The sequence below is a fragment of the Schistocerca gregaria genome, chromosome 8, assembly GCF_023897955.1.
Source record: "Schistocerca gregaria isolate iqSchGreg1 chromosome 8, iqSchGreg1.2, whole genome shotgun sequence".
Classification (NCBI taxonomy): Eukaryota; Metazoa; Arthropoda; class Insecta; order Orthoptera; family Acrididae; genus Schistocerca; species Schistocerca gregaria.
The window spans coordinates 111,284,508-111,300,660 of NC_064927.1; the positions used below are offsets into that span (position 1 = coordinate 111,284,508).

Here is a 16,153-nt window from a genome sequence, read left to right on the forward strand (position 1 = left end):
GAAACCTCTCGTGAACGTTTGTCACAGAAGGTTGATTACAATTACTTTTAAGTTAATCTGGGGACAATGGCGTTCCAGCAAAAAATCTCTAATTATGAATATGTATCTGCATGTGTGTGTGTGTGTGTGTGTGTGTGTGTGTGTGTGTGTGTGTGTGTGTTCTCTTGCCAAATGCATTATTATCTGTAACAGTTTACTTTCAATAACACGCATAAAGATTGGTTGCAGAACAAACTTTGTCTGAAATCGAAAGTCAATATCTCTTGATGAAATAGAACGTCTGGTTCTTCAATAATATAAAAGATTTGCATAATTATATTACTTGTACCAACAGCAGATATAATTCTACTAATTCAGTTTAGGACAAACTGGGCCTCTGTTCATGGAACACGTCCATAATGTACATATTCCACCAACTATCAATGTGTGAAAGGTCATAAATAGTAACTTCAGTTGTAACTATTCCATACACTTCTCTAAAAACACGCCTCCCACTCCGGAGTTGAGCGATACGCATTGTTGTTGACGCGCGAGTCCCTGTGTGTCGACAATGTACCAATTCCCTGTGTGTCGACAATGTACCAAGTCCCTGTGTGTCGACAATGTACCAATTCCCTGTGTGTGGACAATGTACCAAGTCCCTGTGTGTAGACAATGTACCAATTCTCTGTGTGTCGACAATGTACCAAGTCCCTGTGTGTCGACAATGTACCAAGTCCCTGTGTGTCGACAATGTACCGCGCACAGAAATGAGTGTGCATTTGAAGCACTTTGTTTCTGTGGATTTCCAGATTTTTAGGTTAGTTCAAGACGTGCTGTTCCCAAAATACACGGTTAATGGAGCCACGAAATTGGGAGTGAGGCGTCGGGTTGTGATAACTGCAAAAGGTGAGTCAAAAATCGTTTGAAAAAGTGGCTTCAAATACATGAAAGCCGATAACCAAAACTGGAAAAGCATTCAGAAATGAAGTTGTGATTTAGTAACTTTCATACACATCTTTCACAGTCGAGGGCTGCCACTGTATTTTATCAGCTGCATACTGAAAACGTGATGGCTGCAGGAATCAGGCAGTCCGCTGAACGAGGCAGATAATATTAAATTTAAAAATGAAGTCAAAATTAATTCAAGTATATACAATGATTTTAAAATAAAGACTGGGATTGTCTGTTCTGTTTATGTGTGTGTGTCTTGGTGAATTCCGTACTTATTTCTAAACATATTTATTTACTTTTCTTTCAATACTGAGAACTTTTTTGCTACTTTCATTGCAGCAGCAGTTTTATTAACTATTCTTTTAGTTCAGACTTTTACCCCTACCTTTACTTTTAACATGCTTCGCCAACGCCATTTTTATAGGACCTAGGCACTAGCAGAGTGCAACAAACAAAATCTCCTGGTTATAACAGGGTGCTCCCATGCGGCAGCTGTGGCGCTGTTTGTACAGTTCAGAACACAAGAGAGAAAACCACTCACCCGGCGGCCTCTGCGTCGGCGGCTTCTGCCTTGGCCTTCTCCTTGGCAGCCACGGCCGACACTTTGTACGACGACATCTGCAACACACGAGCACAGCAACGTTGAGCTTACCCTTTCACATTACCGGCCGACTACTACGAGGCCTCTGTTTAGTCTTATCGGTTCTGTTGTCGCAAATTCGTAGGTTTGGGAATTGTATGTCGAATAATATTCGGAATATAGGACGATATGAAATGGAATGAACACACACGATATTACTTCATTGTCAAATAGGTAATTTTAAGAATGTTTTTGATGTCTCTTTTTATAACGTGTATCTGTCGTTCCATTTATGAACTGTTCGGCTTATTGTTGCAGAGAATATTGACTGTACAGGAATTGTAATTTCGAAACATATGCGGCCTCTGGTCTGGTTTATGCTATAGTTCACAACTGTATCTTAGGAAGTTCTGACGCAGTCGCAAAATTGACGTTGGTAAAGGTCGTAGAATGAAGACACCGTGTATAGCATGAACTTCATGAAAAAACTGAGAAATTGTTTCTCGCTGTTTGTTTTATTTATTTATTTACTTATTTCAAATGACTGCCGACAACGGCTCATACACTCAAATAAAAGTTTCAGAGACATGAGATAAAATTAAATTGTAGTTAGGTTATACATAGGTCATGAGCATAATGACATGTTTAAAATTAAGCTCGGTGCACCCCATTACCACGAATGCAGACATCGGGCTTGGTGTCATTTAAAATTAAGCTTATCCATAAACTAATAAATTGAAGAATCACGCAGGAAAAAAGTAAAACAAATTACATACTTTATCACTAAGTACCCCACTTACAAATTCAAAAGTAATAATAAATACATCAATTGGTGTTGTAGCTGAAATAATTTAGGACCAATCGCAGTGAAAAGTAGTCAACAATTATATGGGCTTCGTATAATGTTTTGGCCCTTTGTTTCCGACGTTTCATTCACTGTTGTAAAGAATACAAGATATAATTTTCAGCTCTACTTCAATCGCAATTCGGAGAGTGTATTAAATTTGACAGGGTTTTGGTTTTTGGTCCCGGGTTGCTTCAAAAACCGTCATCAAAACCCTTCATACAATTTCAAAACACTTAACTTTCAACACGAATAAAAAGAGAAACTTGGGGTCAGTTTTAACATAAGCATCGAAACTGAAAGCCGGTCGTTCATTTACTTCTTAGTATGCTTCGAATCGAGATGGCGTTAGCAGTGCAACACGAGGCGTTTTGGGTTTCCGCATTTCACCAGGCCGGAGCACAGGCATCCGCATTTAACAGCAGTGCGTGACAACGCCACAGGCATGGGCTGCCTGACAGGCTGCCAGGGACGTGCACCGTTGACGACCGACGTCGCATGATCTCACTTTTGAAAATAAAAACTTTGGAGTCATATGCATAAGTTAAAATGTACTTCAGGTTTGTGTCTTCATTCGTGCAGAAGACAAAGTCTCCTGATGTCCGCAGCTCGTGGTCTAGTGGTTAGCGTTGCTGCCTCTAGATCGCGGGGTCCCGGGTTCGATTCCCGGCCGGGTTGGGGATTTTCTCTGCCTGGGAGCAGGGTGTTCCTGCTGTCCTCACCATTTCATCATCATCATCATCATCATCATTAGTGACAGTGGCTGGATTTTATCGCGAAAGAATTGGTTCAAAAATTGCTCAAATGGCTCTAAGCACTATGGGACTTAAAATCTGACGTCATCTTTCCCCTTCACTTAGAACTACTTAAACCTAACTAACCTAAGGACATCACACATATCCATGCCCGAGGCAGCATTCGAACCTAAGATCGTAGCAACCGCGTGGTTCCGGACGGAAGCGCGTAGGGACGCTCGGCCACAGCGGCCGGCGAGAGAATTGGACTGCGTAAAAATTGGGACTTTGTACAGGCGCTGATGACCGCGCAGTTGAGCGATCCACAAATCAAAAATCATCATCATCATCATAGTCTCGTGAAAACGGATAAATCCTGTTCAAAAATCCAGTACTAATGGAGACTATCGCCTTACGTTGAGGAACAAGATTGAGAAGCAACGTTGTATGTGGCCTGTGCTAGTTGATAGCCGAGTACGATGGTCCTTCGGAGTTAGTGTTCTTACTACAAAGCATTGACATTCAGCCTTGCTTTAAGTACAAGCCGCCAGTAGCAGTCGCAGTTGTGAAGGAATATTATGGTGTGTGCCCGTTATTGCCCTTTTAGGTAGGATGGTCAGTACCGTCATAGTCCCCTAACCTGATGTGGTCCGATAGCTACTGGGAACATATCGATTTATGGAGAACTTTCGATAGTCGGCCGGTGTGGTCGAGCAGTTCTAGGTCGCAGGTTCGAGTTCTGCCTCGGCCATGGATGTGTGTGTTATCCTTAGGTTAGTTAGGTTTAAGTAGTTCTAAGTTCTATGGGACTAATGATCTTGGATGTTAAGTCCCATAGTGCTCACAGCCATTCGAACCATTTGACTCAGAGCTTTCGATATCTTTTCTCGGTGTTCGTGCTATTCGCTGTTGATAAGTGGACCCAAAAAACAGTTTCAAGTAAAGCTTTCCTTGGCGTTTTATATATGACTGGGATGTGTGTGGTAGTGCCAATTCAAGAGGGAGATGTTGGTGCCAATGCCACCACAGTGACGTTGAAGGAGGAGGTGATCACGAGGAAACGTATGGCAACCAGCCTCATACGAGACTTGGGATTAACACTCGTTACTTAAAAATTAGTGACGTTTAGACTGTAGAACTGACCTGTACCTAACCAGGTGTGATACAAATAAGAGTGTGTCTGATACCAGAGGAATGTTTATAGAAGAGCATAATAAGACAGCCGGATATCAATGCATATCTCAGCCTCAGCCATAGACCCCGAAGTGTTCAGCGAGGAGATATGTAAGCCTTGTTTCGGGCCGGTATCGCGTACGGGTGTAGGACGCCTATCGTCGCTGTCCAGAGCAATCGGAGGGCTGCGCAACATCGAGACACGGCCCTGTAAACCGAAGTTCACTAATCTCTTCAACAAGTGGAACACCTTTTAATATCTACTTTTATGTAAAACCGCTGGTTCCTTCCTATAGTATGGTTTTTACGTATCTCGCCGTAAATAGATTATTCGCCTCAAAATTGCAATTAATTCAAATAATATTTATTTGTTTCAAAATTAACTAAAACATGTTAAAGCAATTTTACTTCGAAATAATGCAATGAAACAGGACTATTAAATTTTCATGCGAACGAGATGAGTGGTATTCCGCAAATGTAGATATTATTAGGCTTTATGGATGAAAGTTGTATCCTCGTGACAGAATCGGGAATTGCTTTTTGCCGACAAATGAGCTGACAGCCCCGTTTCGCACATACGTTTTATGTTGCTGGTGCTGGTAAAAATGCGAACGCGGCCTTTTGCTACAGCTGACGATATTAATCTTTTAATCTGCACCACAATTCCACTAGCAGCATTAATTAATATTTCTTCCAATGATAAATTAGATACCAGTACAGTAACGTTTTCGAATCATTACTGTGGGTGCCTCTTGCAAGGTCTTTGACAAGTACACCCTTACTCACTGCTGGTGCCGCATTCATAACAACTGCCCAAATTGGTAAGTCGATGCTAAGGTTAGTTGTTATTCCAATTTTTAATTTCGTGAAAGCGCCAACATTTTTTTGTTACTTTCTTGATAGTTACGAAAAGAACCTGAGCGTTTCGCGGAACGTAGTTTGATGAAACGCAGCCGTAATGTATTGAAGAGCTGCGCTAAAGTCAACGTTTCGGGGATGGATCCGCCTTCCAAGACGACACTGCGCGAACACACGGCTGCCACCTCGTCAACACCTCCCCTCCCCGCCCCACCCACTGCGTTCAGGAGGGAGGGAACAATAGAAGAGCGTGGCCCTCGGTATCTGCGACATGAACCCCACAGGGCATGTTTGGGACCAGTAGAAATTTGCACCTCGTCATCTCAGGAACCTTCTTCGTTCAGTGGATGACGTAACAGACGGCCGAAGTACCACACTTTCAAACAGACTGCCTTTTCTGTTCACTGTATTCTTTCTATTTCAAATAAATATTGTTTTTCGTAAGGATTCACTCTTTCATTCCCTGCTCCCCTTGACTCTATGCCCACTAACGTTAGCCGATACTCAGGGGGTGCAAACCTTTTTACGAACTGTTTTCAGATGAACTGCTGTTTATGATAAAGTCTGCCAGGGTAAAAGGAAGGTTTTTTTTTTTTCAATTGCGAAAGTCATGCCTTCCTCTGTGTGGACAATTGATCTTGAAGCCGTTGGTTTCTTACAGTTAGTATAGACTCCTGCACGAAAGAAGTAAAACTGAGAATCATAGTAAAGATGAAAGACTCGATAATTGTGATGGTGGTCATGATAGGCGTGTAAGTAGGTGCAGGAGAAAAATTTTAACTGCCCTATACTTAATAGATGCGAAGTTGCGAGAAATTGCATTAAGGCCGGAATGAGGTTATGAACACTTAGTGAGAAGTGAACAATGGCCTCTACAGGAAGCCGTAAGGCGCGAGGCAGTTAACGCCCAGCCAGAACGGGCAATGAAACAGCATTGCACGCCGGTTAACGGAGGTGTTAACAGCGCAACACACGAGGCGATGCCACTGCTGCGGCTGTAATCTCGCTATGTCCGCCGGGCACTTATCCTTTAATTTCCAGCGTCTAGGAGTTGTAAGACGTCCATCCAAACTGAGAAAGTCGCGTGACAAATTGTAAAGTAAAGAAACTTTAATATTCAGTAGCCTAGGGTTAAATACTGTACAGCATTCAAAAGAACCATACACTTGTATTCAAGAATAACATGTAGTTTTAAATAAATAATTTTGGAATTTATAGAACATAACTGAAATGGCGTGGGAGTCGGGACAGGTTCCATAAGACTGGACGAAAGCAGTAATTACACCAATCTCTAAACATGGAAACAGAAAAGATTGTAACAGCTACAGAGGTATCTCTTTAATCAGCGTAGTGGGTAAAATCATCTCAGGTATTGTTGAAAGGAAAGTGCGAGTATTAGTTGAGGACAAACTGGATGAAAATCGGTGTGGGTTTAGGCCTCTTAGAGGTTGTCAGGACCAGATCTTTAGTTTACGGCAAATAATGGAGAAGTGTTACGAGTGGAACAGTAAATTGTATCTATGCTTTATAGATCTATAAAAGGCATATGACCGGGTTCCTAGGAGGAAGTTATTGTCTGTTCTACGAGATTATGGAATAGGAGGCAAACTTTTGCAAGCAATTAAAGGTATTTACATAGATAGTCAGGCAACAGTTAGAGTTGACGGTAAATTGAGTTCATGGTTCAGAGTTGTTTCAGGGGTAAGACAAGGCTGCAAGCTGTCTCCACTGTTGTTCATATAATATGTTGAAAACAATAGACTGGCTGGGTGAGATTAAGATATGTAAACACAAAATAAGCAGTCTCGCATATGCGGATGACTTAGTTGTGATGGCAGATTCGATTGAAAGTTTGCAAAGTAATATTTCAGAGTTAGATCAGAAATGTAAGGACTATGGTATGAAGATTAGCATCTCCAAAACGAAAGTAATGTCAGTGGGAAAGGAGTGAGTGCCAAATAGGAGGAACATAGAGCAGGTGGACGGTTTCAAGTGCTTAGGATGCATATTCTCACAGAATGGCAACATAGTGAAAGAACTGGAAGTGAGGTGTAGCAAAGCTAATGCAGTGAGCGCTCAGCTACGATCTACTCTCTTCTGGAAGTAGGAAGTCAGTACCAAGAGTAAGTTATCTGTCCACCGTGCAATCTTTCGACCAACTTTGTTGTATGGGAGCGAAAGCTGGATGGATTCAGGTTACCTTATCACTAAGTTTGAGGTTACGGATATGAATGATTGCAGGTACCAGTAGATGGGAACAATGGCAGGAGGGTGTCAACAATGAGGAAATCAAAGAAAAACTGGGAATGAACTCTATAGATGTAGCAGTCAGGGCGAACAGGCTTAGATGGTGGGGTCATGTTACACTCATGGGAGAAGCAAGGTTACCCAAGAGACTCATGGGTTCAGAGTAGAGGGTAGATGTGGTAGACCAAGGAGAAGGTACTTGGATGCGGTTAAGAATGATTTTAAGTAATAGGCTTAACATCAGAAGAGGCACAAATGTTAACACTGAATAGGGGATCATGGAGGAATTTTATAAGGGGGACTATGCTCCAGACTCGATGCTGAAAGGCATAATCAGTGTTAAATGATGATGGCGATGATGATATAACATGGGTATTTCAGATAGAACAGCTTATAGGGAAAACAGGAACAGATAGAAAACTAACATCGAATGTGATCTACATCGTGCACAAACGTTAATATGTAAGAGCCAAACTGCAAAGGAAACATGTCTTAATCAATGTCACAATGCGGGAAATTTGCTTGAACATTATAGAGATATCCTGACGAAAGCTGCAGGAATAAATGAATAAATGCAGATCCAGACATTGGTGAATAATGCAGTTTTGAATGAAGCGACATGCCAAGAATTCGATGAAATTCTTAAAATAAAGAAACATAGAAACGCTCCCGGAGGGGATGTCACGAATATTGAATTAAGTAGTATGTTCCACTGGAAATTAAATGCGGAAGGTTGCACATGTTCAGTGTTTGCTAGAGCACATTTAAAGTACTGGAGTACCAAAGTACATGTCAATAAAACACTTTAATAGGAATACTTCAGTAAAAGTCGATACCGCACAAAGACGCAACCAGAACGAAGTGTTAGTAAATCAGGGAATGAAGCAGAAAAACGTAATGTCACCAGTAGTTATGCACAGTAACGCAGTACTCTGAACAGTAATTTTGATGTCGAGAATGTAATTTTCAAGTACTCTTTCATTTGATGCTTACCAGCTTTTTAGCTATTCAGAAAACAATTTGCTATTAATAGTGAACACTCCTGAGAAAAAGCAGCCGAATGTTTTGACCTGAAAATATTAGTAAATTTGCGATAGTCATTCGACACTGTTTACTGGCAACCACCTTTCGAAATTCTGAAGTAGGCAGAGAAAAAAATACAGCTGTTGCCTGCAACTTGTGCAGTAACATGAATGCCTACATAGGAGTCGAGGAGCATGAAACGGAAGCAGTAGTTTAGAAGAGTGGCTGGTTTTCAGCCTATCGTTGACGTTAATCAATCTGAAATCTGAGTTAGCCTTGCAGGGAACCAAGGAGAAATTTTGAAAGCGAAATGAAGTTCAGGGGAAAAAAGTAAAAAGTGTCACATTTTCGGAAGGCATCGTAATTCTGCCTCAGACGAGAGAAATATCTGAGGAGCACTTAGACGGAATGGCTAGCGTCTTAAAACGGACTGTAAAATGAACATCAATAAAAGTTCTCATTATGAGCGCTGCGACGGTACTGCCACCCCTGGCTTTTTCCTACTCCTACTGCTTCTTCGAGTAACTTCGCTGTTTTCTGACGACCGGCTAATAAATGAAGTACAGATAACAGCACATATTTGTATGACTAATTCCACAAGTAAAACTAAAATGATGGCATTTAGATCGTTTGAACTATTTTTATGACATCATTCGTTATGAGCTATGCGTTGTACAGTGGCACAGTTTTGCAGGTACTTTCAGCAGCACATGTGGTCACTGTCTGTAAATTGTGTTGCGAACAGACTTAATAGTGCCGGATGCTGAAGCTTTACTGTATGTTGTGTTGCTGTCTTCAGTACTGAGACTGGTTTGATGGAGCTCTCCATCCTACTCTATCCTGTGCAACCCTCTTCATTTCCCAGTACCTACTGCAACCTATATCCTTCTGAATCTGTTTCGTGTATTCATCTCTTGGTCTCCCTCTACGATTTTTACCATCCACGCTGCCCTTCAATGCTAAATTTGTGATCCCCTGATGCCTCAGAACATGTCTTACCAACCGATCCCTTCTTCTTGTCAAGTTGTGCCACAAATGTCTCTTCTCCCCAATCCTATTCAATACCTCCTCGTTAGTTATGTGATCCACCCATCTAATCTTCAACATTCTTCTGTAGCACCACATTTCGAAAGCTTCTATTCTCTTCTTGTCCAAACTATTTATCGTCCATGATTCACTCTCATACATGGCTACACTCCACACAAATACTTTTAGAAACGACTTCCTGAAACTTAAATCTATACTCGATGTTAACAAATTTCTCTTCTTCAGAAACGCTTTCCTTGCCATTGCCAGTCTACATTTTAAATCCTCTCTTCTTCGACCATCATCACTTATTTTGCTCCCCAAATAGCAAAACTCCTTTACTGCTTTAAATGTCTCATTTCCTAATCTAGTTCCCTCGGCATCACCCGACTTAATTCGACTACATTCCATTATCCTCCTTTTGCTTTTGTTGATGTTCATCTTACATCCTCCTTTCAAGACATTGTCCATTCCGTTCAACTGCTCTTCCAAGTCCTTTGCTGTCTCTGACAGAATTACAATGTCATCTGCGAACCTCAAAGTTTTTATTTCTTCTCCATGAATTTTAATACCTACTCCGAATTTTTCTTTTGTTTCCTTTACTGCTTCCTCAATATACAGATTGAATAACATCGGGGAGAGGCTACAACCCTGTCTCACTCCCTTCCCAAACACTGCTTCCCCTTTATGCCCCTCGGCTCTTATAACTGCCATCTGGTTTCTGTACAAATTGTAAATAGCCTTTCGCTCCCTGTATTTCACCCCTGCCACCTTAAGAATTTTAAAGAGAGTATTCCAGTCAACATTGTCAAAAGCTTTATCTAAGTCTACAAATGCTGGAAACATAGGTTTGCCTTTTCTTAATCTTTCTTCGAAGATAAATCGTAAGGTCAGTATTACATCACGTGTTCCAACATTTCTACGGAATCCAAACTGATCTTCCCCGACGTAGGCTACTATCGGTTTTTCCATTCGTCTGTAAGGAATTCGCGTTAGTATTTTGCAGCTGTGACTTACTAAACTGAGAGTTTTCACATCTGTCAACACTTGTTTTCTTTGGGATTGGAATTATTACAGTCTTCTTGAAGTCTGAGGGAATTTTGCCTGTCTCATACATCTTGCTCAGCATATGGTAGAGTTTTGTCACGACTGGCTCTCCTAAGGCTAATGGAATGTTGTCTACTCCCGGAGCCTTGTTTCGACTTAGGTCTTTCAGTGCTCTGTCAAACTCTTCACGCAGTATCATATCTCCCATTTCATCTTCATCTACCTCCTCTTCCATTTTCATAATATTGTCCTCAAGAACATCGCCCATGTATAGACCCTCTACTCCTTCCACCTTTCTGCTTTCTCTTCTTTGCTTAGAACTGGGTTTCCATCTGAGCTCTCGATATTTGTGCAAGTGGTTCTCTTTTCTCCAAAGGTCTCTTTAATTTTCCTGTAGGCAGTATCTTTCTTACCCCTGGTGAGATAAGCCTCTACATCCTTACATTTGTCCTGTAGCTATCCCTGCTTAGCCAGCGTGGACGTGAACCGTATGTGCAGTTGACGGACTTTGAGCGAGGGCGTATAGTGGGCATGCGGGAGGCCGGGTGGACGTACCGCAGAATTGCTCAACACGTGGGGCGTGAGGTCTCCACAGTACATCGATGTTGTCGCCAGTGGTCGGCGGATGGTGCACGTGCCCGTCGACCTGGGACCGGACCGCAGCGACGCACGGATGCACGCCAAGACCGTAGGATCCTACGCAGTGCCGTACGGGACCGCACCGCCACTTCCCAGCAAATTAGGGACACTGTTGCTCCTGGGGTATCGGCGAGGACCATTCGCAACCGACTCCATTAAGCTGGGCTACGGTCCCGCACACCGTTAGGCCGTCTTCCGCTCACGCCCCAACATCGTGCAGCCCGCTTCCAGTGGTGTCGCGACAGGCGTGAATGGAGGGACGAATGGAGACGTCGTCTTCAGCGATGAGAGTCGCTTCTGCCTTGGTGCCAATGATGGTCGTATGCGTGTTTGGCGCCGTGCAGGTGAGCGCCACAATCAGGACTGCATACGACCGAGGCACACAGGGCCAACACCCGCCATCATGGTGTGGGGAGCGATCTCCTACACTGGCCGTACACCTCTGGTGATCGTCGAGGGGACACTGAATAGTGCACGGTACATCCAAACCGTCATCGAACCCATCGTTCTACCATTCCTAGACCGACAAGGGAACTTGCTGTTCCAGCAGGACAATGCACGTCCGCATGTATCCCGTGCTACCCAACGTGCTCTAGAAGGTGTAAGTCAACTACCCTGGCCAGAAAGATCTCCGGATCTGTCCCCCATTGAGCATGTTTCGGACTGGATGAAGCGTCGTCTCACGCGGTCTGCACGTCCAGCACGAACGCTGGTCCAACTGAGGCGGCAGGTGGAAATGGCATGGCAAGCCGTTCCACAGGACTACATCCAGCATATCTACGATCGTCTCCATGGGAGAATAGCAGCCTGCATTGCTGCGAAAGGTGGATATACACTGTACTAGTGCCGACATTGTGCATGCTCTGTTGCCTGTGTCTATGTGCCTGTGGTTCTGTCAGTGTGATCATGTGATGTATCTGACCCCAGGAATGTGTTAATAAAGTTTCCCCTTCCTGGGACAATGAATTCACGGTGTTCTTATTTCAATTTCCAGGAGTGTATATCGCTGAGGCACGCAATCCTCCACACCAACGGCAAGGTCCATGGTTCATGAGGGGGGGGATTTACTGTATGAATAGCGAAAATTCAGTTAGCGGTAAATTTTTTTCCTTTCGTCATTTTGAGGGTGGTGTCCGCTGGAAAACGTTTTGTAAAGGTTTGAAATTATGTGCAATGTTGGTTGGTAGTCACTAAGTGCTCTCGATCTCAAGTACAGGATTAATGTAGTCTGGATAATTTCGCCACCATGAGCCTCAAAACATACACATATTCTAACATCATTCTGCGTTTAACATTTAGTGTAAGATTATTCCTCTTGATGAGTAGATTATGACAGGATTTTAAATTTTTAAATTCGGTCAATAATTTTATAAAAAATACTGAAAATCAATTTTTTGCTGCCCCTCGTTAGATACGCAACCTGCAACTGGAACCGTGCATGATTAACCAGAAAATGTTCATGATGATGATGATGATAATGCTGCTCGTTATTGATTACTTATAGAAAATCAGACGATGTTGAAATGATGATTTAGACTTTTCTCTGGCAAATGCGACACACAAATTGAATCGGCTTAGACGAGATTTCTCCTCAACGTAGCGGGATACCCTGTCATAAAAACAAAAGTACAGAATGAAGTGGAGGGATCACGACCGCTTTGTGGAATGCTATATGATCACCAAGATCATGGTGTAATAAGTCCGCAGCTCGTGGTCTAGCGGCTAGCGTTGCTGCCTCTCGATCATGGGGTCCAGGGTTCGATTCCCGGCCGGGTTGGAGATTTTCTCGGCCCGGAGACTGGGTGTTCGTGTTGTCATCATTTGATCATCATAATTATTATCCGTGAAAATGGCAAAATTGGACTGTGAAAAAACTGGGGCTTTGAGCGGGCGCTGATGACCGCACTGTTGAGCGCCCCACAAACCGAACATTATCATTTTGCAACATACTCGCAAAGGAAAACGAAATACAGACCACCTATCACAGAGGTGGCGCGAACAGATTTGAGGCAAATAAGGCCAGTAGGTATAATTCGTGGTATAGATGATGATGATGACTACTGTGGCATCTTCTTAACCTCGCAGGGAGACATATCAACTACAACAACTCAGTATAAGATAGTCAGCAATATTACGACGAGTTATTTGTATAAAATGATCATGTCAATCGCTGGAATTCGAGTATTATAGTCCCATGCCAGGGATGTAAAACTCAGTTTCTTCTATTATCCTTTAGATAAAACGAACAGAATGATTTGTACTGTTTAGGCGAAACTAGGCAGATATAGAACTAAAGCACGCTCCAATTGAGACTACATATTTATACAATGTTATGAGATTCAACCTGTATACATATCTACTGACCATTACGTTAAATAAACAAAACTTGGCGACTCTGGAAATCAAAATAAACTTATGAAATATTTAAGTAGAATATTTTCCATCCAGACACATAACTGTCGCCATTGTGATGAAAGTGCTACGATTGCTCTAAAGAAGGCAATAAAAAAGAGATATAATAACGCTACTGATACATATGAGCTACGAAAGAAGATTATAACTGACGGTCCGTCTGCATCAAAGTGCCACACTTAAATAATTACTGTACAGTCTTGGTTGCACAATCTATTTATATATCATTTACGCGTTTCAGTGTGTTCACCATCTTCTGATTTATGGTACTTGAAATACAAAGTATTTACTGGTAAGTGAGAACAAAAAATCATGAAAGTTAATGTAAATGAAAGCAGAAACATAAACGAGGATTTAAAAAAATTGTAAAAGTTACAATATCGACAATAACGAGACAAAACTAAATTTTGTGTTTTCTGAGTCTTACTTAAAATTATTTTGTATTGATTTAAATGTTGAACAGAATTACCACCGACCTCTCTCGAGGCTTAAAGTTCTAAATAATTAAAATAAATCGTGCTTCACAGCTTTAAAGAAATACATTTTGTTATAACAAGTACCTGAAGTTGCTAAAATGTTTTATTTTTTTTCCTTTTACAACTTGTTTCAAACTTGTGGTCATGATTTCTTGCGTAATTATGTTATGACTATTAGAGATCAAAGAGTACCTGTATTGAAGAAGAATAAAAAGGACTGCTGCGTTTTTTTAAGTAACCATTCACGCGAAGAGACGGTCGTCTAAATCACAACAGCACTTCTCAGTGCTTCACGTTTTACACAATAGGTTCAAATAGGTCTGAGCACTAAGGGACTTAGCATCTATGGTCATCAGTCCCCTAGAACTTAGAACTACTTAAACCTAACTAACCTAAGGACATCACACAACACCCAGTCATCACGAGGCAGAGAAAATCCCTGACCCCGCCGGGAATCGAACCCGGGAACCCGGGCGTGGAAAGCGAGAACGCTACCGCACGACCACGAGCTGTGGACTACACAATAGGTGTTGTGCCCTAGAAACTCGTCCGTTCAAATCAACCACGATTTACTTCTTATCCTTTGTAATCAGCCCGCATTTCTTTCTCGCAGCGTTCAAAACACAAGTGTAGTTAAACACGCACTACTCCTTTGGTTTAAAGAGCTGCTCGGTAGAGAACAGCCATATTGTCAGTCGGCAGTATTTACAATATTTTGGCGGTAGCAGAGGCGGTTATGAGCTCAGCATCTTTTCTTGTGTCTTATCTGTACTCTTTACAATGTTATCGCCTGTGAACAACAACAACGATAACTTAAGTATGCAAAGAGCTCGTCATAAAAAAGATTTCCACTACTGAGGTCTCCCCAAATGTGCGAAAGATGGGCCAAGCGCACGCAACATGCATGACTAGCAAAACACGCGGGCGTAACAAACAGAAGGAATACCTGTGTGGTGAGAGCTGTGCACAGCGCATGTCGCCAACACCAAACTTAAACAGTGTCGTCACTCTACCTGCGTTCTGAATGGAGATTGATACTTTAATATTACACTTATTTGCCCTATTTTTACCCAGCATAAGCGTGCTAGATAAATTCGATAATGTGGGAGAGCGTTGCCAGTCAGTCGGTAAGATTTATATACAGCAGTATGAGTAATTACCTCTGTTTACGCCGTAGTGTTAGTGCTGAAGACGTGGAGGATGACTAGGCTACGATTAATAATTTAGTTGCGAAACGCGAATGAAGATTAAATATATGGCTCCCAAAAGGAATAATAGACGATATATTTTTAGTGTGTAATAAATCACTAATATGCTGCATGTCTCAACTCTATGTTTTTTGACTTGGGTGTGTCTGTGACGATGGCTGTGATAGGTCAACGATAATCTTTGGCAGACTGTTTTACTCTTTGAGTTTAACCAGTCCCAGAGAGGCATTTTCTTTCTTTTTTGTTTACAGTGCTGCAACATATAACAAAAATTTATTTACTTTTTTGTGGTTCCGCTAACGACGCTATCGGGCATTCATCATATCTTAGACACCGTAGAACTGCACGAATCTCTGTAAGTATTTATTTGAAAGTAAATGATTGTCAGAAGTTACGAAAAAATTGCAGAAGAGTCTATAGAGGGCACTTCTGCAACCTGTTGATTGTAGATATATCGAAATAGGAGCGTGGAGTGGAGCATTTCCTTACCCGCCTCAAATGTCTACTGATCGAAGATAGCGAGCTGTCTCTTTATTTCCGTACGCGGAATTTCTGGAACTGTCTATAGCAGTCGTGCTATACTGCGAACCACTAACCCCTCTTTGTGACTACGTAAGGGCCGCAACTAAAGAAATAATAGTAATTTCCAAGAATGTTTGTCTATCGAAGCCGCGGGCTCCAAACGATAGATGTCGAACGTGCAATTCTAAATCGATCACGCGACTGTGGTGGCGGGCGCTATGAGCATCTTTATAGTAGTCACTACAGCAATGACTCTGTCAATATCACGCATGGGTAGAGTGTCACATTTGCGGTAAAAATTCAAACTATTTTCTACGTTGCATAAGCATGGAATTAGGTTCTTCCACGTGAGGCAACCCGCCGAAGAAACGTCTGCAATACCAGACATCCCACACACAACCTTCATAAATCGTTTGGGTTTTCCTAGCATC

General features: G+C 42.1%; 1 protein-coding gene across 1 annotated transcript in view; it reads right to left on the reverse strand.

Annotated features, from left to right (window-relative positions):
• LOC126284014 (vesicular glutamate transporter 2-like) overlaps window positions 1-16,153 on the reverse strand; it is a 275,507-nt gene that overhangs the window by 163,559 nt on the left and 95,795 nt on the right. Inside the window, exon 2 of the mRNA XM_049982559.1 lies at window positions 1,475-1,551. Coding sequence (XP_049838516.1) covers window positions 1,475-1,551 — 77 coding nt within the window. The remainder of the gene's footprint in view (window positions 1-1,474; window positions 1,552-16,153) is intronic.